This window comes from Myripristis murdjan, chromosome 24 (genome assembly GCF_902150065.1).
Source record: "Myripristis murdjan chromosome 24, fMyrMur1.1, whole genome shotgun sequence".
NCBI lineage: Eukaryota > Metazoa > Chordata > Actinopteri > Holocentriformes > Holocentridae > Myripristis > Myripristis murdjan.
In genome coordinates this window covers 16,559,843-16,586,672 of record NC_044003.1, presented here as the reverse complement: position 1 = coordinate 16,586,672, position 26,830 = coordinate 16,559,843, and the positions used below count along the sequence as shown (strand labels likewise).

The 26,830-nt window shown below is 41.4% G+C and overlaps 1 protein-coding gene across 1 annotated transcript in view; it reads left to right on the top strand.

The window, feature by feature from the left end:
* Nucleotides 1-26,830, top strand: part of lama2 (laminin, alpha 2) — a 188,888-nt gene that overhangs the window by 19,606 nt on the left and 142,452 nt on the right. Inside the window, exons 4-12 of the mRNA XM_030047861.1 lie at nt 5,914-6,093; nt 6,616-6,705; nt 9,096-9,213; nt 11,213-11,391; nt 11,942-12,041; nt 12,530-12,587; nt 13,846-13,948; nt 14,222-14,362; nt 18,831-18,995. Coding sequence (XP_029903721.1) covers nt 5,914-6,093; nt 6,616-6,705; nt 9,096-9,213; nt 11,213-11,391; nt 11,942-12,041; nt 12,530-12,587; nt 13,846-13,948; nt 14,222-14,362; nt 18,831-18,995 — 1,134 coding nt within the window. The remainder of the gene's footprint in view (nt 1-5,913; nt 6,094-6,615; nt 6,706-9,095; nt 9,214-11,212; nt 11,392-11,941; nt 12,042-12,529; nt 12,588-13,845; nt 13,949-14,221; nt 14,363-18,830; nt 18,996-26,830) is intronic.

Below are 26,830 nucleotides of genomic sequence, written 5' to 3'. Positions count from 1 at the left end.
CCCTACTTAAGAAAGCAGGCCTCGACCCCGCCCACTGCTCCAATTTCAGGCCTATCTCTAATCTTCCATTTCTCTCTAAAATCTTAGAGAAGGTTGTCTACAACCAGCTGCTACCATTTTTAGAAGATAATAGTATTACTGAGCTGTTTCAGTCTGGGTTCAAAGCCCTCCATAGCACAGAGTCAGCACTTTTGAAGGTGTCAAATGATATTTTATTGTCAACAGACTCTGGAAAGTTTGCCGTGCTAGTGCTTTTAGATCTGTCTGCTGCTTTTGACACTGTCGACCACAGCATTTTAATCTCCCGCCTTGAGCACTGTGTGGGCATTAAGGGCGTCGCCCTTGATTGGTTCCGTTCTTACCTAACTGACAGAAGCTTTTGTGTGAAACTTGACAACTTTGTGTCTCAAACAGCTCCTCTCCCATATGGAGTCCCTCAGGGTTCAATCCTCGCCCCTCTCTTATTTGCACTGTACCTACTCCCCCTTGGTTCTGTTTTTAGGAAGCACAGTGTTTCATTTCATTTTTATGCTGATGATTGCCAGATCTATGTTCCTTTGGCACATAATGCTGTCCACTCAGTCCAACCACTCATTGATTGTCTCAGTGATGTTAAAGCCTGGCTTTCACTTAACTTCCTGAGTCTAAATGAGAAGAAGACTGAAGTAATGTTGTTTGGACCAAGTAGCTGTTCCCTCCCCAACGTTGACCTTGGCTCACTATCACCGTTTCTCAAGGACTGTGTCACTAATCTGGGGGTCAAGTTTGATTCTGATTTTAAATTTGAGAAACAGATCAGCAGTGTAGTGCAAAAAAGCTTTTATCAGCTACGCCAAATAGCAAAGGTGAAGCCCATTCTTTCTAAACCCGACTTGGAGAAATTAATCCACGCCTTTATTACATCTCGCCTTGATTATTGCAACTCCCTGTACATAGGAATTAGCCAGGCTTCCCTTGCCCGTCTCCAACTCGTGCAGAATTCTGCTGCACGTCTGCTAACCCAGACCCGTAGGCGTGAGCACATCACTCCCATTTTGGCGTCCCTACACTGGCTCCCTGTGCAATATAGAATCAACTTCAAAATTCTGCTACTTGTTTTTAAATGTCTGAACAACCTTGCCCCTCCTTATCTCTCTGACCTGCTTCAGCCTTACTGTCCGCCTCGATCCCTAAGATCAGCCGATCAGTTGTTGCTGGCGGTCCCTAAGACACGGCTAAAGCTCAGAGGTGACAGAGCTTTTGCCGCCGCTGCCCCCAAGCTTTGGAACGAGCTGCCTTTAAAGGTCAGACAGGCCTCCTCACTTCCTGTTTTTAAATCCCTCTTAAAAACACACTTTTACTCCATGGCCTTTAATATCTTATAATTTATTATGTCAGGGATCCTGTATAAAGGCACTTGCCGTGAGCTTGTCTGTTTCTTTGTCTGTATGTTTGCTTGTTTGCTTGTTTGCTTTGTTTTGTTTGCAAATGTTTTATCTATATGTTTTTACTGTGCAGCACTTTGGCTACCCCCGTGGTTCTTTTTAAATGTGCTATACAAATAAAGTTGTATTGTATTGTATTGTATTGTATAGTATAGTATAATTAATGAATAGAATGCTAATGGTACAACTAGTGTTGTACTAGTTACAACACTGGGGTTAAATTGAAAAACCATTATGAATCATTCAACAAACATACTAACACTTTTACTGCAAAGTCCATCTATAGCGAATCAAGAAGTTAAATTATATTGTTATTTGTTTTTTATGGTTATTTGTTAAGTTACTCAGCAATGTTCACAAAAGGCAAAAAGCATGTTGATTGAAATATTATAGACGCATCATTACACAACAAGTAATCATGTTCAGAGTCACAGTGCTGCCTGAAACTATGAAAACTTTGTATCTTGTATCTGTTGAGAGAGGTCACTGGCTTATATAGGCTCATAGTGTCCAGTGGTGCCTAATGAAGTGTTGGAGTGATTTGACAAGCTTGCCTCCAGATAGGATTAAAGAGGCTTCAGTGAGACTGGAGTATGGGTGTCTAACGCTTTAGTCACCACACAGACTTTCTCCATTTAAATAATGAAAAAATACCCATCTTATGAAACTTACAAATGCCCCTGGCACAAAAAAGAAAAAAATAACTTTAATAAGTGTAGCATTATTTAAACACTGGTAGCAGTTTCAAATGTTTATGTTTGGCACTGGTATTACAGAGGGTTTGAGATGATTAAATACCAGCTTGTACTATTTTCTAAATATCCAATGCACTTAAGTGATTTCAATTTGACCTTTATTTTAATAAGTTAGTGTCATTATACTTTAGAATTTGATTTGTGCAAAGGGCACCTGGGATAATAAAGTAACATCAAGACAAATAATTACAAAGTCAACTACAACATAGGAGTCAGTTGAAAAAAATGAATGAAATTATATGGTAGAAAGATGTACAATCTTCTATTTAAAACACATTTAATTCACTCAAGTGTGTAGTGAACTAAATGAGCAGGAGACAGACAATACTAACATCACACAAAGTTGGTACATTCCTGTTAGATTTTCACTAAAGTTTAGTAGAAAATAATTTGAATAGTGAAGAGGATCTGATTTACTGAAACACACACATACACATGCACACCACTGTTTACTGCCATGCTCCTTTGATCATCTGTGTGTGTGTGTGTGTGTGTGTGTGTGTGTGTGTGTGTGTGTGTGTGTGTGTGTGTGTGTGCGTGTGCGCACACATGCATGCATTTGTGTTTGTGTGTTTGTGTGCCTAAAGAACAGAGGCTCAAGCCTGCTATAACTGACATTAATGAATAGAGAGAAGACTGTGACACACACACACACACACACACACACATACACATGCATGCATTGAAACTAAACACAAATCAACATCTCCCACACAGGCCCCTAATTGTGGAAGCCTGTCTGTGTGTGTACGTGTGTGTGTGTGTGTGTGTGTGTGTGTGTGTTTATATGTGTGTGGGTGTGTGTACACATGCTTGCATGTGTGTTCAGTATTTCTTCTTTTGTGTGTGTGTGTGTGTGTGTGTGTGTGTGTGTAACACTAGAGGGGGTGCAAGCTGAGATGTCGAGAGCTGCAAGTAACGATGGAGGTGTGTGTGTGTGCGTGCGTGCATGTGTGCGTGCATGTGTGTGTGCGTGTGTCTGTGTCGTTGACAGCTCCCTAGCAGTCTGATCACAGTGAAACCATAATGAGTCGTAGGCGATGTGTCAGTGCATCGCACACACACTCCCAATGTCACCCCACTCCTCTTCACACACACACACAGACCCACACATACACACACACACACACACACACACACACACACACAAACATAGACACACACACACACACACACACACACACACACACACCACGTACACAACCATCCCCTTCGTTACTTCCAAGTGTGCAGCTTGCACCCGTCAAGTGTTCCCCCTTGACACACACACACACACACACACACACACACACACACATGGTCAGCCCACTCTGTAAGACTTTTTTTGCAGATGCCAAATGTTGCTTTTGGCCACATTAGTGAGACAGACAGATGGGCAGGCAGACAGGCAGGCAGGCAGGCAGGCAGGCAGGCAGACAGACCCTTACACTCCTTATTATGAGGCTGCTTGTTGATTGTTGGTGATTCAAGAAGTTCATTTTGTTCTTGTCTTGCACTAAATAGAAGTTAATCAGTAAGGGTTAGAGGTTCTAATCCCTGTGTAGCTCAATGGGCAAGGCACCAACTCTACCAGGCTGCTGCTCTCTCCATAGATGTTATGACAGCTAAAAGCAATGTGAAAAGCCTGTGTAAATATAACGCATATGGCTATAAATAATAATTATTTTCACTGTCAATTAATCTATTGTTGATTTTTTCTTATTAAATCATGCCATTCATCAGATCTTTAAAATAATGACAAAAACCCATCAAGTATTCACAGAACCTTCTGTGATGTCTGGATTGTTTCTTTTGTCTGACCAGAAGCCAAAAAAAACTCCAAAGGTTTTATTTTATAATGATAAGAGCAAATTTAGCATTAGTGAAGTTGTAATCAGAAAATGTTGGGTATTTATTCAAGAAATGACCAAATTCATTAATCTAATATGGAACTAATAAATGAGTAGTTGATTAATCTATTAATCGATTAATGAGCTAACGATCGACAGTGTGATAATAAATCAACAAATTGTTTCAATTGTAATATCATCATCACCATAATTTTCGGCCGCTTATCTGGAATCGGGTTGTGGTGGCAGCAGGCTGAGCAGGTCCGCTCAGGTGGTCTTTTCCTGGCCACATCCACTAGCTCCTCCTGATGGAAACCAAGGCATGCCCAGGCCAGCCGGGAGACAGAATCCCCCCAGCGTGTCTTGGCTCTGCCCCGGGGCCTCCTTCCAGGTGGATGTGCCCAGAACACCTCCACCTGGGAGGTGGCCAGGAGGCATCCTGACTAGATACCCAAACCACCTCAGCAGGCTCCTTTCAGTGCAGAGGAACAGTGGCTTTACTCCGAGCTCCTCGCAGATGTCTGAGGTCCTCACCCTATCCCAAAGGGAAAGGGTGTGCCAGGCCACCCTGTGGAGGAAACTCATTTCCACCACTTGTATCTGTGATCTCAGTCTTTCGGTCAGTACCCAGAGCTCGTGACCATAGGTGAGGGTTGGGACAAAGATCGACTGGTAAATCAAGAGCCTTGCCTTCTGTCTTAGCTCCTTCCTCGCCACAACGGTCTGGTACAACTGCTGCTGCTGTATAGCCAAAATAAAAGTTTAGAGCGACATCTGTACTTTGATGCATTCCAGAACTGTTTATTATGATTTTTTTGCTGTGTCATTAAATCAGTGCCACTAGTGCCACTCATACTGTGAAGGTATGCTAAAAGACATTTTGGAAAACCTCTCCACCAATATGTAGCTGTCTCCTATATGTAGGCACATACAGGAGAGGAGGCAAAATCTAACTTGATCAAAAGTATTGAGAACAACCCACATCAAATGATGTGCAGACTAAGCAATATCCAGAGTGAAAAAAACTCAAGGACACGAATCACTGCCTAATCTGAAGACTGTGACGCTGAAACGTCACTATGGGTATTAAAAAAAAAAAAAAAAAAATCACAATATGGTATAATGGTATGTAAATGATGCAGGTGGCTGCTATGGGTAGCTACAATAGCTTGAAAGTGGAGGCAGACCATTTTATAAATGTTGCATGATGTTGATGAGAAGAAACTGGATTTTATTGACAGTGACAATAATGACAACCACATAATGAGCAAAGGGGGAAATGAGAGGAGACACAGGGAAGCTATTATTAGAGCTAACTCACTTCTGTCCACTGGCCGACTCCATTCCCACCACCTCCCTCTCCTCCTGCACCTCCTCCTGGTCTTCTCTTTCTCTCTCTCTCTCTCTCTCTCTCTCTCTCTCTGTCTCCTCCCTCACTGTCTATATTTGTCTCTCTGTTTTTCTCTCACTATCCTGCCCCCATCCTAGTCCTTCATTGATTATCATATATATTGCAAAGAAGTTGGAAATTTTATGCCACTTTGTGCCTCCTGGTAGACTTTCAGAACTATTTGGAATCAGTATTTATGAAATCTTTATGCTAAAAATCAATGGTAAAAACAGCTCCTGCTGCAGAGCCTCCTATAAATTTACCACACTCTCTATTTCCCCCATTTTGAGATCAATATCTCTGTAATTAAAAATCCTACATTATCATTTTTAACATCAATCATATCATTGTCAAATTAATTGTGATACTGTGTGAAACAAATGAGGCCATGATCACGATGATTTGCAGTCTTTGTTTCATGCCAGCGGGGTTGTTAGCCATGGTGTTTATCAAAATTAAGATCACATTTCCCATAAACCCCTTAGCCTCCTGTCGGTCCGTACGTTTGTCCACAGATCCACACCTCGCTGATCAACGGGCGGCCCAGTGCAGACGACCCCTCCCCCATCCTGCTCAACTTCACCTCGGCCCGCTACATTAGGCTGGTGTTTCAGCGAATCAGAACGCTGAACGCTGACCTCATGACCCTGACCCAGCACGACCCCAGAGACATCGACCCCATCGTGACGAGACGGGTGAGGGTGGACACACACAGACATGCTGCACGTGCACACACACACACACACACACACACAGTAAAAAGTAAACATAAAAAGAGGATGCAGATTTAACAGCAGTAACAACACCGCTGATGCTGCTGAAATGATATGGGAAATGAAAGCCAGATCGTAAATAAGACCATGTTTCACTGAGAATACTCACAAGATCAGCCCATGTGTTTAGACTTATTTTTATTTTATGTAAAATAATCACAGTTACAGTGATGCAGCCTGCACTAGAACCAAAAATGGGATCAAAACATGCGATGTGAAGTGAAATCACAATCATTGTGGTTTGACCATTGTGCTGCTGTTCGTACTTGTGGTGCTGCTTGGTGCCACATTCCTCCTCTGTTGAGTTGGGGAACAGCCAAAGACGTCCTTTGTCATTTCAAGGAGTCTTTTTTCAAGTGCAGCGTCCGCTGAAATTATTGACAGAGCTTTGACTCTACTCCGCTAATATGCTCATTATGACATGTTTTCTCTCATCCTCCTTAGTACTACTATTCAATTAAGGACATCTCAGTGGGAGGGATGTGTATCTGTTACGGCCATGCCAAGGCCTGTCCACTCAACAGCGTCTCCAAGGTAAAGTACCTCTTTCTCTCACTTAACAATACCACCAAGGTCATGGAGCTCCTCTGTACTGCTGAACAGGAGCAGGGAGCACCTTTGGGCCACCGGCTTTCATCTACTGCCTAATATCAAACTATCTATTTCATTCACACTGTCACGTGTGTGTACGAGTGTGTGTGTGTGTGTGTGTGTGTGTGTGTGCGTGTGTGTGTGTGTGTGTGTGTGTGTGTGTGTCTGCCTGCAGGGGACACAGGTCTCCAGTGTCACTTCAAACACCGATGTGTTTGAAACCAGACACCTGATCTCTCTCTCTCTCTCTCCCTCTCTCTCCCTTGCTATCTCTGTCTCTCACACACACACACACACACACACACACACACACACTGAAACTATTGTGTCCTCTACACGTCCTGAGGCTAAACTATGAAATCTACCTCAGATGTGACAGTCGTGTCTTGTCCCCTGGTGATGATGTCATTGACAATCAGTGATGTCATTGATGTGCACAGGGCTCGTTTTTTTTTTTTTTTTTCCCATCTCAGTATCAAGTGTAGAGGGAAGTAGCGTTGAACTCAAACTCTGTTAAGGACACAACAATATTATATCCAAGTCACAGGCTGAACATTTATTTTTATATTATCATTTCATTGCACAGAACAAACTAATGATCTCTCACCATGTAGTTAACTGGCCCATATACTATATCCACATATAGGCTGCCTCACATAAAACACTAACAAGCGAAATCAATGGCTGTCTATTATGTAGTGCATATACATAACTGAGCAAAATAATGCATTTTAGTAGTCTTTAACATTTTACCATGTAGTAACAGATGTACAGCATGCTTCAGTGGCTTGAATGTGGCAGTTCAGTGGGTACAACATTTAATCAAGATGCATTTGAAGTAAAATTATTGTTTTTTCCGCCAGCCTTATAAAACTAGTCCTATAATATGGCACATTACTGGCTACATTGTCTTTAGCTCATAGGCCTACAGAGATTATGTCTAGTCTTTTTCTCAGACTAGACACCTTCACTTTGATTCACTTCATCCAACATCCGTCCTTTGAGGAAAGTCCTGGGACGACTTTCAGAGGAGAGACAAGGTTGGGGACCTGTGGGATGATTTGCTGATCTTCATGTACAGAGTATTTGTTCACACAAATTCCTGCCTCCCAACATGCTCAGCACAAAGTGAATCTCTGAAGTGAGAGCTGCAGCATCATGCCTGAAGATGAAAGGAGCAAATCCACTCGTGCCAACAAACTCAAACTTGGCTCGCGGTGTGCTATTGTTCAGCACTTCCATCGGTTAAATCTGCAAGTATTCTGGCACTCGCTTCACATCAACTCATTTACAGAAAGTTCAAAATTGAATTACCAAGCCTTGGTTTTGGCACATTTCCTGTTCGATTCTGCTTTGATTGTGCTGGGTTTTGAATGTCTCTCTCTTTTTGGAAGAAAGTAGTGGTGAGCACATTTGCCTCTGACTGACAAGCTGGAGAGTAAACCAAATTCTCTTGTTGCATGAAGGCTTTTCCATGAAGACAGGTTTGTTTGGTAGGGTTTCAAGAGGTCATGTGTATTTGCCATCAACTGTGTGCATCCATGCAGCTTGACATTTAGGATGCTGAGATGCTCCTTTATGTTCCACTGAAAAGCAAAATCACAAAACCACCTTTCATCCTCCAGCTCAGTAGCAGCTTTCTTTCTTGTTGGCCATATAACTGCATCCTCACAGACTCTTGTAAGATCTGTACAGAAATATACCTCAGGGTGGAATGACACATCTCTACAGAAACAGTTTTAGCCTCTAAAAATGCCTTAAATTATAGCATGATGTCTGACTGCATCAGTATTCCTTTTTTTTTTTTTTTTTTTATAGCTATTTTGCAACAGCTAACTTGGGTACTTGAGCTCAAAGTGCTTTCCAAACTTATAGAGGGCTGGTTGGCAACTTGGACTTTTTCCATTAACTGTAGGAGCAAGTAGATGGACCCAGATTTGTATGCGGGCAGGGTCAAAATTAGTGAGAGGCCAAATCTAGCCCTGGAGCGTTAGAAATATGTTGATGAAATGAGTTAGAAATGTGTGATTTATAAGCTCAACATGCATTCTGAATTTTAGTTTGTTATTTTCTTCACCAGGCACTTGACATTGTGGGGGTAAAAGGGGCTACACTGGAATGTCAATTAGTGTATGAAACCTTATTGTTAGCATTTTTAGCATTCTCACTGTGAATGAGATATCTCAGTGTGAGTTAGCATGCAGCTAGCAGTGCCGATTTATTTCAGATGAATGAAGTATAAGAACAGTTTACCTGACAAACCTGTGGAATAGAAATCCTGTGCTGCTAATGTGTGTGTGTGTGTGTGTGTGTGTGTGTGTGTGTGTGTGCAGAAGTTCACCTGTGAGTGTGAGCACAACACATGCGGGGAGAGCTGCGATCGTTGTTGCCCTGGTTACCACCAACAGCCCTGGATGGCTGGAACCTTCCTCACTCGACACGTCTGTGAAAGTAAGGAAAACATAACTACTGCTACGACTACTTGTACATCTAGAGTGAGTACCTATGTGCTACCACATTCCATATGTCCTGTGATAACGTACTCCTACATCCAAACCATCTACATCTACAACTTCAACTTACTCCACGTCTACTGCTACTACTTTTACATGCCACTGAAATTGAAAACCAAGGGTCCGATGCAGTGTTTGCATGACTGCCTGACAGAGGCTGAGGCCTGGCTCTCCCTCAATTTCCTCCATTTAAACAAGGCGGCCTGCATCCGTCCAGTGGTCAAGAGTCTTGGTGTTTATTTTGATCAAGCCTTTACATTGGACAAGCAAATCTCTGCTGTTGTTAAATCAAGCTTTTATCAATTGAGACTGATCGCCAAAGCTAAACCTTACATCCCTTTAAATGACCTAGAAAAAGTTATCCACGCTTTCATCTCATGTAGGCTTGACTACTGTAATGCCCTGTACATTAACCTGGATCAAGCCTCCATCCCGCGTTTACAACTGGTGCAAAATCCGGCTGCTCCTCTTTTAACTGGCACAAAGAAGAGGGATCACATCACTTCTGTGCTGTGTTCCCTCCACTGGCTTCCCCTTTATCACAGGATTGTTTTTAAAACTCTGTTGCTTACTTTTAAAGCCCTTAATGGTCTGGCATCAACTTATTTAGGTGAATCGCTTCACACTCACACTCCAGCTCGAGCACTGAGATCTGCCAACCAGCTGCTGCTGGATGTCCCTAGGTCAAGACTCAAAACAAGGGGAGATCGGGCTTTTGTGGTGGCCGTATTGAATCTGTGGAACAGTTTCCTTTTCATATAAGAACTGCCCCCTCTATTATCCATTTTAAGTCATTGCTGAAGACTCATCTCTTTTCCTTGGCCTTCCCTTTTTATCTTTTTATCTTTTCTTTATCTTTTATCTTTTGTATCTTGATTTTATTTTGACTTGAAATTATTCTGTTCTTACTTTAGCATATTTTACTAATTCTGTACTCTGTGAAGCACTTTGGTCAACCTTTGTTGTTTTTAAATGTGCTATATAAATAAAGCTTGACTTGACTTGACTTTGACTTTTACCACTTCTACTAATTCTATTACTACCTTTGTTTCTACCGATTCCATTACTACAATTACAACTACTTAATATAAACCAACACAATGCCTAACATGAGAATGGGCAAGAGTACGGTGACCAGACATCCCAGTTTGTCTGGGGTTGTCCTGGTTTCACGCTGGGTATCCCCAGCCTCGACTAATATCTGTAAAACACTAAAATGTCCTGGTTTTCAGCATTCACAACCAAATTGTCCTGGTTTTGAAAAATAATTAATTAAAATAATCATTAGAATATTATATTTGTTTTCAGTGCTTACATAGATGTTTATCATGCTCTATCCCAGTCATTATTACCTAACCTAATATCAAAACATAAACAATGCACCAAACATCTGAATTCAACACTGAGTCAGAATCAGAATCAGAAGTAGCAATACTTTATTGATCCCCAAGGGGAAATTGGGTAATCAGTCAATCAGTCAATGTGCTGTTGTCAAGGCTGTTGCTAGCCTATGATGCTCACAGCTCTTTGTGACAGAACCAATAATTGTCCCCCATCCCTATGAAAACATCTATGGTGTGCACATTAGATCTCTAGTGTGTTGTACTTAGATCTTATTCTTTATTTTTTATTTATTTAATCTTGTAATCTGTGGATACTGCTGAAAAACTGAATTTCCTTCGGGATGAATAAAGTATCTATCTATCTATCTATCTATCTATCTATCTCTATCTATCTATCTATCATAAGTGTATACATGTGCGTGCATGAACAAGCTGTATACTCAAGGGTCCTGGTTTTGAGGGTTTGAAAATATAGTCACCCCAAACAAGGGGGAACTTTGCACCAGCATTTGTTAATGTGTCTCTATGCCTGTGTGTGTGTGTGTGTGTATGTGTGTGTGTGTGTGTGTGTGTGTGTGTGTGTGTGTGTTTCAGAGTGTAACTGCCATGGTAAAGCTGAGGAGTGCTACTTCAACCAGACAGTAGCAGACCTCTCGCTCAGTCTGGACACCCATGGCAAATACAGAGGAGGTGGAGTCTGTGTGGGTTGCCGTGACAACACGGCCGGCATCAACTGTCAGAGCTGTGCTGCCGGATACTACAGACCTGATGGGGTTGGTTAGACCTTTCTGTTTGTCTGCTGGTTGGTTCGTCTGCCTGTCAGTATTCGCCATATGCACCCCACCCATTTTTGCTGTTGTTGTGTTTCACCAGTTTCACTAGAAGAAGAGACAAAAGCAGCAAGATGATGGTGTATATTTTGACTAGAAACATATCGTGTATTTGCAGCTTCAACTGAAGGATAGTACAGTCCTGGTTGAGATGATAATATAGATTTGTTTCAAGGGCCACCATTGGTCTGTTGACCGCACTTTAAGAATGCCTGTTGTAAACTATACTTCTAACACAGACATTAATAATTGTATTTATTGAATTCTTTGGAGCTTGTTAGAGCACTTCTAAAGTATTTTGTTTGTTAAAAACACTTGGGTGACCTTTTTGTTCCCTGTTGATACATTCATGGTGTCATACCACCAACTACGCTGCAGTTATTGCATCAAACCACTTATTATTCTATTTTTCTGTGTCTTGTTTCAAATATCTCAAGATTAAGTAATTAGTAATGGCTTATCTTTCACAACTTTGCCCTCCACTACCTTCCAGATAAATGCTGATGATGAGGAGCCCTGCCAACCCTGCTCATGTGACCTACACGGCTCCATCAGCCAATCATGTGTCCCGGATCCTGGCCATGCCACACCCAGTACGCAACATGTCATCAATGTTTCTGTCAGTCTCATTGTCTGTCAGCCTGTCTGTATGTCTGTCTTCATGTGTGTCAGTCTTCCTCACATGTACATACACAGCAGTGTGCAGTGAGTGGACACACAGTTTGCATTTCAAATTGTCTTTGCAGTGATATTGCAGGGCAGGAATTCAGACTTACAGCTGATATTCAGTCCGGTTCTCCTGTGGGGTTTGGGTTAGTTGAGGTAAACTGTGTAGAAGCATCAGGTATTAATAATTTTCTTTGACAGCACAGAGCACCTGCTTTAATATCAGAGATAATTTTACTATTCTTTGTATCTTTTACTACAGCTTTTTTGGGAAAGAGGAGCTATTTTAGCTGATGCCACTTCACAGAGATACCTACTCCATTTCACTTTTTTTTCTAATCTGTGTGTGTGTGTGTGTGTGTGTGTGTGTGTGTGTGTGTGTGCATCGGTGCGTGTGTTTGTGTTTGATTGACAGCTCAGCCATCAGGGTCGTGCCTGTGTAAGGAGGGTTTCGGGGGTCTGAGATGTGACAGGTGAGAGACGCTCACACACACACTCACACTCACTCACTCACACACACACACACACACACACGCACACACACACACGCACACACACACACAGCACGGGAGACAGAGACACATTGTGACAGGTGAGCAGAACCTTTCAGCTGTTGTCTGTTCCAATTAGTGTTTGGAAATTGCCAGAAAGTTTCCATTAAGATCTTTGATGATATTTTTGTCACTGTACACTTCGGTTTTGTACCTAACACTAAGTCAGTCCAAATAAAACAGCCACTTAAAAAGATAAGTGGTAATGCTATAAATATAAGACTGTGGTATATTTACTGTTTTTCTGTTGCTCTGTTTTTCTGTTACTGGAAAAAAAAAAAAACAAACTAGGATATTATTACTTTAAATAATGTCTTTTATATCTTTCAATCTCTTATAAACTCGAGCGCAGCCTGAGAGCCGCAGGCGAGGATCTTCTAGCCATTCCAAAGACTATCTTAAAATTAAAACCTGAAACTCAGTAAAGATGCTTCCTCTCAAACCTGTAAATCTGTCCATGAGGTGCCTTACCTTCAGTTATTATTCTGTTGCTGTGTTCTCATTATGCTTGCTTGCTTGCTTGCTTGTTGTGTTGTCTTCAGTGCTGTGTATGTGTGCTCGTCTCGTCTATATCATTCTCTCTGCAGTTGCAACAACTCAAATTCCCCACAGGGACCATTAAAGTTTAATCTAATCCAGTCTAAAAGGTGATACCACTTTTGCCAAAAACAGCCTCTAAACTTGTAATGGCCTGCCCAGGGAGACAAGGCCAGCAGCATCAGTATCTTCTAAAATCGCTGCTTCAAAGGCACTTAAAACGACTTGCCTGGGTGTGTGTGTCTGTGTGCTTCTTCTATATGAAATGTGCCCCCTTGCTGTAATTCTTTTAAGTTTTACTTTGTTCTCTCTCTCTCCTCCCCTCTCTCTTTTTCTCTCTCCACATCTGCTTTACTGGCATAGTATGTTGCCAGCACAGTCAAATAATGCAATAAATAAAGTCAAATAATGCAAGCACTCATTCAGAAATAATGGACAATAAATAAACAATTAAGCGGGATTCTGCAGTGTCAGCCGTTTGCTGCAAAGTTAGTGGTTCGATGTCTGACTCAGACAGTTTGATGGCAGTTGACACATTTTGCTGCTGATAGAATCGAACCTGTGACCTTCTGGTTATGAGGCGGCCTCTCCAATGCCCATCATTTTCATCTTTATCACTGTTATTACTCTCATTTATTTCTAGGTGTGCGAAAGGTTATATGGGCTACCCTTACTGTCAGCGCTGTAACTGCAGTGTGGAAGGAAGCACCAACACTGACCCGTGTACACTGCCCTGTATCTGCAAGGTGCACACACACACACACACACACACACACACACACACAAATAATGGCATGTACTTCACACTAACCTCTCCAGTCTTGTCATCATTATCTTCACCACATTAACACTGCAATAACATGGCTTGTGCCCATAACGTCAGCCCATAAACTTTGCTGCTCCTCTCTCTCTCTCTCTCCCCCTGTCTCTCTCTCTCTCTCTCTCTCTCTCTCTCTCTCTCTCTCTCTCTCTCTCTCTCTCTCTCTCTCTCTCTCTCTCTTTCTCTCTCTCTGCTGCAGGAGAATGTGGAGGGAGAGAACTGCGACCGCTGCAAGCTGGGATTCTACAATCTCCATGGTGACAATCGACACGGTTGTGAAAAGTGTTCCTGTATGGGCGTGGCCAGCCTGTGCTCCGCCTCCACGTGGGCCTATGAGAATGTAAGCAACTGCACTCATCCTCCCTCTCTGTCTGCCAATCAGAATGTCCGTCAATATCAGAGTTGTCAGAGATACGGCCCGCTGGCCAATTCAGGCCCGAGAGCACGTCTCATGTGGCCTCCAAGATGTTTTGGAGGGAAAGAGGAAAAAAAACATGTTATGAAATCATTTTTTTCTTTAATTGAAATATTTGCCTCTGGTTATCATCAACTATGTGTCATAGGCAAAATAAGAGGTTTCTATCATAAGCTGATAAATTAATTAGTAATGATAAATTATGATAAATTGAAGTGTACAGTAGGAACAACCACGAGCCAGTTGTTGCACTGACTGTTGCTACTTTATGTTAGTTTAGCAAACATGCTATGAGAAAAATTAAAGGTTGACATGGAATGAAGAATTTTTTAATAAAGATGGAAAGAGCAGTTTTTTCTTCTGAGAGCTAAATGGCAAACCTGTGTACTATATTTCTCTGCATGCTGCATTTCTCTCTTCTGCTATCTGTAATTCTGCATCATATGCCAACAAGCGATTTCTTATGGAGTGGTAGGCTATTAATTGATTGAAGTAATTAAAGTAATGAATGGGATAGTAGCCTAAAATATCCAAATAAATATATATTTTATATATATATATTATATATATATTTTATATATATATATTTATATATATAAATATATAAAATATCCATGTATTGACCGGAGTCATACAGATGTTAGCAAAAATAATCTGGCCCCCGTGAGATCTCATTTGAACAAATGCAGCCCACTACCTAATATGAGTCTGACACCTCTGGTCTATATTGATATTGTTGGGATTTTTCTTAAGCTGCGTTTGGATGGGCTTCTGAAAAAAATATCGGAGAAATGTCACGCTGCCAAGCCCGGGTATTTGTGTTTGGGTGGTGATCATATGTCTGCTGTGATGTCAAGAAGTTGGACAAATGACATCATCCACTGAAAGACGTGTTTTGATCACTGTTGTTTGCGTTCTGCTATGACTTATGACTGCTCTCTTTTACGATGACGTACAAGCATTATGATTGAAAAATGCAAGTTACCTGGTGCTTGGCCTGGTGCTCGGTGTTGAAGCTGTCTGCATGAGTCATGGCGATATGACCCAACTCCTGAATGTGGCTCATGCAGCTTAATAGATAGATAGATAGATAGATAGATTTACTTTATTGATCCCAAACTTATCAAAATTATGAAACCAGTGATTTACGGCTTCATAGACCACTGTTTTCAAAGAGCACCTGAATGCAAAATTATCAGTATTCAGATCATATTTGATTGATAGTGTGGCGGTTTATGGAAAAAAAATGCTTTAACAATTCCTTGGATAAACTCATGAAAGGTACTTAAATCTTTCTGTTTTTTTTTTGTTTTTGTTTTTTTTTAATCTGTCATGACCTCTACCACCAAACATTTACTGTTAAGTTATTTTTAATTTGGCTTTAAAGAGGTGATCCTTGAGATCCTTGTTTTGTTTGTTTGTTTATTTTTTTATTTTTCTGTGATGTTTCTGCACTGCACTTTCCAGAGATCACCTGTCAATCAAGCATTGTCTTCACTACCGTCAAGTCTTTTTCTTTGGATTTTCTGAGGATGAAGTGAGATTTTATTTCGTCTGTTCAGCCATGGTGACTATCTCCTGCTAACCACCCAGTTCTGCTTCTGTTTATTCCAAACAAACCAGAAACATAAAATGCTTCCTGTGTGCCAGAGATTTTTCCCAGGAAAAAAAGCTAGCAGGCACCAGGTGTTGCAGAACAGCAAATGCAAAAGCTTTCATGAGCTGGATATGTGTGCATGATGGCTGGTAGTCGACCGATTCCAGGTTTTCAGTGGCCGATGCTGAGGCTGATTTAGAGAGCAGGAAGCCAAGGGCCGATATATAATGCAAATATCATGGTGTTTTTTTCTTTTTTCTTTTTTTTCATCTGATAAAATACAACAATTTAATAATAACGACAAATGAGACATTTGAGAACATTTACACTAACTTTATTGTCTGCCTTGCCTCTTTTTGCTTATGTTCCCACAATAATCAAAAAACTAAAAACTGAAATAAAAGGTCTTGGTGCACTTAACACCGACATTTATTAGCAGATAAATACTTCAACAGATGTAAATATTTGCATAAATAATAATAATAAAAAAAAACAATGTTAGGGTAGTGCACACATTTTTTGTTTATCGGCCTCGTGAGCGCAGGTATCAGCTGATTACCAATTAATGAGTCGACCACTAATCATGGTAGTCATCATCAGTGAGTAACGAACACATATTTGTTGTGATGAAAATATGGCTGCTTCAAAAAAAACAAACAAAAAAAAGGTTCAACCAAGTATGAAATGATATACAGTTAAACAGTGAAGGGAGGGGGTGAGAAGGGTGTAGACAGAGCTAAAGACTGTGGAAGAGATGGACAAAGAGAGAAGAAGAAACGGGAGCGGAGGAGGGAGAAAAGGTCATGGAGGCTGGATAATCATGAAGAAGAGGTGAGGAGGAGGAGAGAGGTTATAGAAACTAGATGGAGAAGCAGAAGAGCTGGGGTCAGAGAGGAGGTGAGGGCGGCGGAAGAGTGGAAATGGGGAGGAGGAGAGGAGAGGACAAGACTGAAAAGGAGAGACAAGAGGAGAGAAGGAGGAGAGGGGTGAAAAGAGGAAAACAGTTTTTGACTGACAGGCGCGGTGGAAGAGGAGGGGAGAGGAGACGTTGACAGGCTGACAGCTCTGATTTAGACACCGATAGTGTGTGTGTGTGTGTGTGTGTGTGTGTGTGTGTGTGTGTGTCTGTTTGAAAGGGGAAGCCAAGGTCAGGTTAATTGCAACGACAGATGTGTGTCTGCCTGTCACAAACACACACACACACACACACACACACACTGTAATCACTTCAATGAGTGTGTGTGAGCGTGTTTCTAAAATCCTTCAGGAGTTGCTGAGTAAAAATCTCTTCCTAGGTGTCAGTTGCAAGAATTCACCGCTGACATGTGACAGACGTGAATGACTTTTAGAGGCTTTTTGCGTTTTAAATGTATTTTGGTTCTGTGTTCCTTTTCTTTACATTTGTCTTGTCATGTTTTGATACGGTGAGACTTTTAAAATCCACTATATTTTTTTGAAACCAAAAGATAAAATTGCACTCTTTTGATAAAATCCCATTACAGAGAATCACAATGAATATCATATAACACAGCCATGGTGCTGCTTGTTGATACTACCCAGATTGTTTTGTGGACCTATTTAGCAAGGAATTAAAGGGGAATTTAAGATTTAAATTTAGGCAAATTGAAACAGCGAAATCCTTTAAAGAGATCCTGAATTTATCTGTGACTCTTGTATTCTTCCATTATCAGCTCTTCTGCCCCATGACCAAGATTTCCAAGAATGGATATGAATCCATTTGTAAGTTATGCACCTTGTTGCGATAGGCCACGTCCCCCGTCGTTTCCCATTTTGGCCAATCAGAGTATTCAGCTCTTTCTTGCCTCATGACCAGGCTTTCCACAAAGCTGTGCTTATTTGAATCCATTTGGAAGCCATATGGCTTTTTGTGATCAGCGACACCCACCACCACTCTCCAACTTCTGACCAAAAAGTGGTGGCGGGTGGGAAAAGTTAATCAGCTGTTTCTTGCCCCATGATTAACCTTTCCACAAAGTTTTGTTTAAATCCATTATGATGTCCTGCTAACAAACAAATGGACAAACAGATGAAATGGAGCGAAAAAATAACTCCCATCCAACTGTGTTGGCGGAGGTAACAATGCTCGCACAGGTCACATTTTATTTAAACTTTTCAATATTATTTTCAAAATCAAAGTCCTTTCAAACATCTTGTTATTCCCACAATTACTTCAGCTATATGATTATACAGAATACCATCTTAATAGTACTGCCAAAAAGGAGGGCTGTTACCAGTCTCTCAGAGGGAAAATCTCAAAGATGAAAACTAATTTTTAAACCCAGATTTACAGATTTACAGATGAAATACAAAACTGTCTGCTAAACAGCCACGAGCAATCACTCTGTTCAGAGAAAACTGGACTCACCAACATAAGATCTTTTCGCTCTCTCATCCCTTTTTTTTTAATCTTTTGATATAAAGCATTACAGACTGGCCGGCTGGTAAACATGAGTGTGATGTGTGCAGTTTACTGATGTCACCTTGTAGGATTAGTTGATATTAATGGTAAAAGTTTTCAAACAGTACTTCATTTACCTCACGTTTGGGGTCACCAGTGTAAAAAGTTACCCAGTGTACTTTAAGGTGAGACTTGATGATCAGTTGTCTAGATTTTTTAATACATTGATTTTGATTTCAATATAACGAGTTCATTTGGAGCTGAAAGTAAATAAAAGTCATTCCTGTTTTATATTGATACTACATCTGAATATATGATGAGCCATATCTGAATATGTGTGACCTCTCCTTCCTCCTATTTCATTCGTGGTTGTCTAGGAGACCACTCTGACGGGCTGGCATCTGATTGGAGAGACAGGACGGTGGGTGTGGTCTGTCCACAGTCACACGCCTCCATATCTCAGCGTCCGTCACTCAGACGTTGTGTCGGATCTTGGCTCCTCCTACTATTGGAGCGCACCTGAGCTGTACCTGGGAAACAAGGTTAGATGCACACACACAACAACACCTCCCCAGCTATAACCATAAAAATGAATCCAAATTTAGATCTTCCCATGAACTAATAATGATCTCTGTTTCACAGAGCCCTTGACTAAGGCATTTTCCCTCAAATCCTCCATTAGAATTGCTCAGTGGCAAGCAGCATAAGATTGTTCCAAGTTGTGAAAGAGAAGCAAATAGAAACAAAGAGAAACAAAGAAAAAAAGAGTCAAGGACCCATATTCATTAAAGGATTATATATAGAAACAGTGCATTTTTTCCCTGTTTTATACCATTCTTGTAAAATTACCCTCTGAAAATATTTAAAGGATATATTTCCTTCATTTTATAATATAGCTACGTAAACATCATTGTTTAAAATGGAGTTTACCAATTTCACGCATACTCAAGGTTTTGTTTAGTGATGTTTGAAAATACATACAGAAACCCATCTGCAGTCTTTTTACATTCTTTTGCACTTATTATTCTCACGATGTAGCTGATGCACCAGTCCAGCCAGCAGATACTCATCCAGTTCAGATGATTGGAAAGACAGATGTACTGATGTTGTTTAGGTCAGATTAAACACTAATAACACTAAAAATAAAGCTTTAATCTATGTGTAAACAAGTAATTGAAATATCATCAAAACTGCAAGTGCAATCCAGATTGCAGAAGCTGTAGTTTTTTCATAAAGGTGAAATGTGTGGCAAAATACCATTATAAATGAACTACTGTGGTGCTGCAGAGATGCCTGCCCTACTAATTATATTCTCCAGATGTTAGAGGACACCAGCAAAAATCACACTATCTTGATTTTATTCGTTTTTTTTTTACAGTGAAAATGAAAAACATGATGCAAAACAATTGCATTCCCACTAAAATAAGGAATCTTATCATAATCATAACATCAGTCAAAAAATAATTGCAAAATTATTTTTTTTACCTTATCGTCCAGGCCTACTGCATTCCGATGCTGTATCCGAAAATACCTAATGATGAGGTCTAAATGTCCCTCATGGTCCGTTCAAGTCCTGTCAGCCCACTGCTAACAGGCTTTTAGCATTACCACGCTAACACCTCTCTCCATTTTTGTCAATAACCGTGAAATTATGTGGAAACACTAATAAACACAGATAGATATGGCTCACTAATGATGTAAAAAAATCTGTCCTTTGGATTGCAATCTACACCCAAATGACTGTGTTTACCTCCCCTCTAGCCCCACAGTACATCTCTGGATCTGCTTCTCTTAATGTGGACTATTTGAATTTGCGTTGCATTTTCTGTTGCCACAATTAGACTTCATCACTTCAGCTGGCACATAGCCAGAGTCCCTGTTTCTGAAGTCGAGTTGTTACACTACAACAACAGACTGACTGTGATGTTTGTCTGGGTGCCGTGGCTCAGAGGAACATATCACTGAATTTCATTACTTTGCACCCCGCAGGCCTGACTTGTCATCTCACTTCTTTGTCTGAACCTCCATCTCTTCGTCCCTCTAACCAGCCCGGCTTCTTTTTCCTGGGTCTCCTCCTCTAACGCTCACGCCGTCTCTCCAGGACTCATATTTTTCTCCTGCCCATTCCTAAGTCATCTTTCTCGACCCCCCGCCAGCTCTCTCTCTCTCTCTCTCTCTCTCTCTCCCTCCCCCCCTCTCTTGCTCTCTCCGTCTCTCTCAGGGTAAACAGTGTTTCGCCTGTTGAACTCGATAATCAACTGTTTTTCCCTTAGCACACACATACACACACACAAACAGGAGCACAAACACACATACTCACTCAGGCACATGCTCACACAGACAAAACACAGTCACAGACACACACACACAGAGACACACACACATATTTTCGGGCCTATATAAGTCAGATAATGATGTGTTTTGGAGGCATTAGGGACAGCAGAGCAGAACCGAATGCCTCGAAACAAGGGAAGCAAACAAATTACCACAGTGTGTGTGTGTGTGTGTGTGTGTGTGTGTGTGTGTGTGTGTGTGCGCGCATGTGTGTGTGTGTGTGTGTGCGGGTGCGCGTGTGTGATCGCTTGGAGGAACGTGTGAGTGTGAAGAAGAGATTCTTTGCTTCAGTCTCTGATCGTGTTACAGAGATACTATGTGACTTGGCTATGTGACTCTTTCACTCACTCACTCACACACACATGCACACACACACATACACGCATAGTGGCTTATCATGTTAGCGTGTGTCATTGGAAGTGACAGGGTGTGTATGTAGCGACAAACAAGCGGCGTGCTTGAGTGTTCACGCGTGTGTGTGAGTGAGTGTGTGTGTGTGCGCGCGCGTGTGTGTGTGTGAGACAGCATTCTCAATTCTTGTGCATGAGTTCCTGATTCAAAAGCAGCGAGCATGCTCATTGGCCCGTTAGTGCACTCTTTGGATGTTCATTGGTCCAGAAGTGCATTCTACTGATGCTCATTGGGTAGCTCATTGCCTGCGTAGGCCCAGTGACTGCTCATTCACAAGGACAGTCATTACCACATTATTATTAAAGCACTGCCTTTATATACCATTTTTGGTTCATTTGGCAGTGAAAGATGAAGAAAGAAGACGACAGAGGTAGGAAGAGAAAGCGTGACATGACGAAGAGTATCAGCACAAACTGAGGCCAAGGCGATAAAAATAAGAGTGGTATCATTTGATTAAAGTTTAAAATTTGTTTATGAGATTATAAGTTGACATGTCTGCTTCATTAGCCCGAAACTGTGAGGAGATACAGGCTGACTGAGAAGGGTTAGGAGATACAGGGCTCTAGTTTCCCGGCGCAGTGCAGGGTGGCGCAGTGAGGCGAACTCCCGGCAGAACTGGTTTCGAGCAGCACAACCCGAGGCGCGCTCAGTTTGGTAGTTTGGCAGACCGAGGTGTGCTGAGATGGGAGTGGCGTTGCAGCAGGGGGAGGTGTTGACAGAGTCAGCTTGGCGCAGTGACAGTTTCATGCCAAAAGGCTTCGCCGAGGTGCGCTCATTGATAGCGTCGAAAGCTGCAAAACAAACATGTATTTATATGAATATGGCGAGGATTATCCTTTGATGGAAAAACATTCATTAAAAATGGGGGCTTCACAGTTAAATTTATATTTGCTCGTAAAAATCAATAACTTTAACAGACGGTGACAGAGCTGGAAAAAGAGAGATGCGAAGCAGGTAGGTAATGGAAAGAAAGAGAAATGAGGAAGACGAATCTAAGGATAGATGCATGGATGGGTGGACAGATGGATGGCAGGTAGCTCCAGCAACACTCCAGCAGCCAAGACTGGCCTCACTGTCCTGAATGTGTGTTGCTGCTGCTCTCTTCCTCCATGTCAGTTGTGAAAACTTTCATTACGCCTTCGCGGAGCGCATTTTAAAGGCATGGACAGGGGCTCATTTGATTGGTTAAATGTGAATCGGCTGTGTCAAACCCACTCCACGCCTTCTCTCCTTCCTTCCGCCGGTAGGAGGGACGGCGGAGTACTTGCACCAGCGCGCACGGTGTGCCAAACTTGCAAAATCCACCTGGCCACACCCAGTTGGTGAAGCGCCTTGCCCGGTCTGTGAAACTAGAGCCCACAAAGTTTGAGCTAAGGTCAAATTCAAAATAGAACTCGCAAGTGACATCAGCATCACTTTACACTTTCATAGCAAATTCCTTCATGAGTAATGAGAATGGGATTTCAGGTCATTGTTTCTGTCACAGTTTTCATTGCACATTTTTATCCACATGTACACGATTACACCTACAAGACTTTTATGACATCCCATTCTAAATCCACAGGGAAGGCATTGCACCTGGCTCTCAGTCTCCGTTCTAATTCATCCCACAGGTGTTGGATGGGGTTGAGGTCACGTTTGGCATTGTGCTTGGTGATGTAAGGCTTGCATGTCACTGCTCAACCATGAAGCTCCTGATACACAGTTAATGCCAGAGGAGGTTTGGAGTTCTGTAGTTATTGAGTCAGCAGAACGTTGGCCACTTTTATGCACTATGCACCTCAGCACTCGGCGACCCCGCTCCTTAACTTTACGTGGTCTGCCACCTGGTGGCTGAGTCGCTGTGGTTCCCTAAACGCTTCCACTTTGTGATAAAGTTGATGGTGGAATTTCTAGGGGGGAATAAATTTCACAAACTGACTTGTTGCAATGTTGGCATCCTGTTACATTACTATTACAGCACCATGCTCAAATTCAGAGAGCTGTTTAGAACAAGCCATTCTTTCACAAATGTTTGTAAAGGCAGACTGCATGGCTACATGCTTGATTTTAAAAATGGGACTGAACGAAACACCTGAATTCAAGACTCTGACTCCTCTCTTGAAACATCAGCAGACGATACAGCACACTCTTACTGCAGTGCATTTGTGATCATGAGTTTCAAGTTCAAGTCAACATTTCTGATCAACCCTAAAAAATCAAATTTAAAAACATCTTGACACATCTGCTAACAAAACTGAACATTAAGACGGGGGAGTTGTAAGTTAGCTAGATCGTGGTGAAACACTCAGTTGGGAAGATTACAAGACTGGGGTTCAGTTACTAAGCAGTGCAGACACCCAGCTGCTCAGAGCGGCTCAGTTACTAAGCAACGCAAACACTGAGCTGCTCGCAGCGGGTGACTTAAATTGTCTACACCACTTGAAAACTTATACGTGAGTAAAAACGTCTTAGCCTATGGTTAACGCAGACTGTGAAAGGTGCCCTTATGTGAAAACAGAGTCACATTCTATGTATATAAATGACCCATGGAACTGTAGTGACACTACGTCAGAGTTTCACTTGAGAGGTCTATGTGGGATTCAGAAGGGTTTTATTTAAAGCACTTGTATATGACTAACCATTGGCATAAACCCTTGGAAACTATTATCTCTAGTAGCAGCAATTCTGAACATGAGTATTTCATGTACTAGAAGTTAGCCAAATGAGAGATTGTATAAGAATGACTATTCTGTTAACATGTTTTACACTGTTCATTGTTAATCTGCCAATATACAGTGTAGACACTTCTGGAATATTTTATCAGATGGCCTATTGTGTATCAATTTGGGGGTCCTTGACACCAGAAAGGTTGAGAACCACTGTCGTTAAACTGACATATCGATTTGCAGATGAATTGAGGTGATATGATATCACTGATATGATGCATTTTCCTTGATTATGTATAGTATTGATTGTATAACTAATCAATACTGCACTGGAGGTTGGTATGAAAAGGGGGGCCGGAAAATGGTCAAATTGAATATTTAGCTGTCAGCCACTTCACTCCGAAAATGCTGCTACCAGCTTTGAAAAACCCATGCCAGTCAAACCCTAACCTCCTTGTTTCCGTCTTGTAGGCAAGTTTACTGTACCAATAGATTTCCAGTCACTACAGGCATAACAAGAAACACTGCCAATGCTCATCAGTTAGAGGGGAAGAGTGACAGAGATGGACAGAGAGAAAGAAACAGACAAGTGGGAGATGGTTACAGAGCGATGGAGGAAGATGGAGACAGAGTGGGAGAGAGGGAGGAGAAACATCCTCGGCTGGCAGTTGATGAAAGGAAGCTCAGAAATATGTCGAAACTTCTGTCAAACTTGCACACACACACACACACACACACACATACACACACACAAACAAGTGAGTTTGAAACCACCTCAGGTTGCATGCGGTCTACTCTCTCTCTCTCTCTCTCTCTCTCTCTCTCTCTCTCTCTCTCTCTCTCTCTCTCTCTCTCTCTCACTCACTTCTCCCCAAACCTCAACAATTTCTTATCTTCCATGTCTCTGAACCCTTATACTGCCCAGTAATGCAGGGAAAAAAACACAAAATCGCCCTTACAAAAGAAATCTTGCCACAGGTGCAAACCAGAAGCAGAAAATAGCAGCCCTTTTTTGAAAAATGCTTCTATTTCACTTCAGCTATAGTGGTTGACACCTCACCATTGTGATGAATGAAATCTGTCTGGAAAGTGTTTTTCTAAACTGTGTGTGGACAAAATTTCTCCCCTTTCTGCTCGAAGAATATGTGCCTCTACCAGGCTGCTGAGCTGTGACTTATCAGAGACAATAATGTTGCATGTGTGTGTGTGTATGTGTGTGTGGAGAAGTTTATTTATCGTGCCTTTTCTAATCTGGTTTTCCATTGATTGAAATAGGTTCCTCATTCCATTCCATTCCCTCACCTCCTTCACCTTCCTCTTTCTTTCCCCTCTCCTCCTCTCTTCTTATATCCTCTGTGCTCCTCTGCATGTCTGCTATATGTAGAGATTTATCATGCTGATCGGCTGTAAGGCAGCTTCATCAGAAATACATTTGTGTTGCTGCAAACTATGCAAGAGAGCTCTATGCATGGCTCAAATGTAATGACAGGAAACCCTGGTTGTCTGTTGTAGTAATGCATCACAACCCATTGTTGCATTTGTAATTCAGTGACAAAATGTTTTCATCACACAAACTTAAAACTTGGTTTGCATGATCTGTGGATAGTTGAATAGTAATAGAATTCCTCCTTTACTCAATTTTGTCCTGTGCTCTGTTAAAAGAGAGTTAAAAAGAGTTACCGTCTCTTGTGCTGATAATGTTTTATTTGTAACTGTTTTACCAAAGGCCCAAGCTATAAATGTTATGATACATGACATCATAATTTTTATGAAATGTTCAATCCATCCTTATCAAATATACATTCAATAAAATAGATAACTATCATTGCACAATAATATAATCTATAATGCAATAATGCAGCAAAAATTGTGTCTCTTAGTGAGTTGGGGACTTGTGAGTTGGAAATCTGAGGTGCTAGGCATGGCATTAGGGGTTTGTTAAAATTAAGACTACATTTCCCAGTAACTTTGTGGTTTCCTGTCACAACGAGCATGCTGCTCTTTTTCTCCCATTGCAGTGTTTCCCCTAAAAGAACATAGCATGTGAACATCTATAAGATTTATTCATTTTCATTTTCATTTTTTACATAAATAAAAACAGTAAAACAAATAATAAAAGAAAAAAAAATGAGCCATGGTGATCTGGTGCACTAAATGTTACAATCACTTTGAAACGTGGTGGGGAAAGGTGGGTTACTGGGCAGGTGACCATGAATGAATCAGGATCACAGCCAGCAGCAGCTGGTATTACAGATATTACTTGTAAAAATAAAAGTAATTCTGGTTTTGTGCCATTAAGCAATGTTCCTTTGTGCTGTAAGGAAATACAGCAATTTTTTTGCTAAATGTTTCCCTGCAGTGGTCTCCTTTTTAAGTAATTATACTAATGTCTCAAATTCAGAGCAGTAATGATTTAGTGATGTTAAAATGATACTTGTAGCAACTATAACTGCGATCTCAGCATTAGAAGTAGGTCTGTGTTAGATGTATTTGATAGCTGTTTGAGTGGGTGTTTGGCCATTGTTTGTATCTCTGATACATAGTGAGCTGCTGAGGATGACTTTCAAGAGTCAGCCAGCCGTGGGAAAGCAGAACGGTCATTGATTGGCTCTAAAAGGCTGGAAGCAAATGAAAGAGCTGCTCTCAATTATCTTACTGGACGAGATGTGAATGCTGCGTGTTCCATCTAACCTGCAGCATCATAACCACCCTACGACTTAATGACGGTAGCTTTTTGTCAGCAACTACTGGTGTCTGGGCTATTTTTTTATGAAGACATAAATCAAGATGTTGCAGAATGGACTGTTTTTTGGGTCATAGAACCTGTTTACACTCTGTTTTTACGTGCATTTCACCACTAAATACAACACCACAAAGAGGCATTGTTATCTGATCACTCAAACCACTTGCCGAGGAGGTCTGGTACACATTTGACCACATATCATTTGTAGTGTAAACACCAATCTGTCCTGATGCATCTCTGA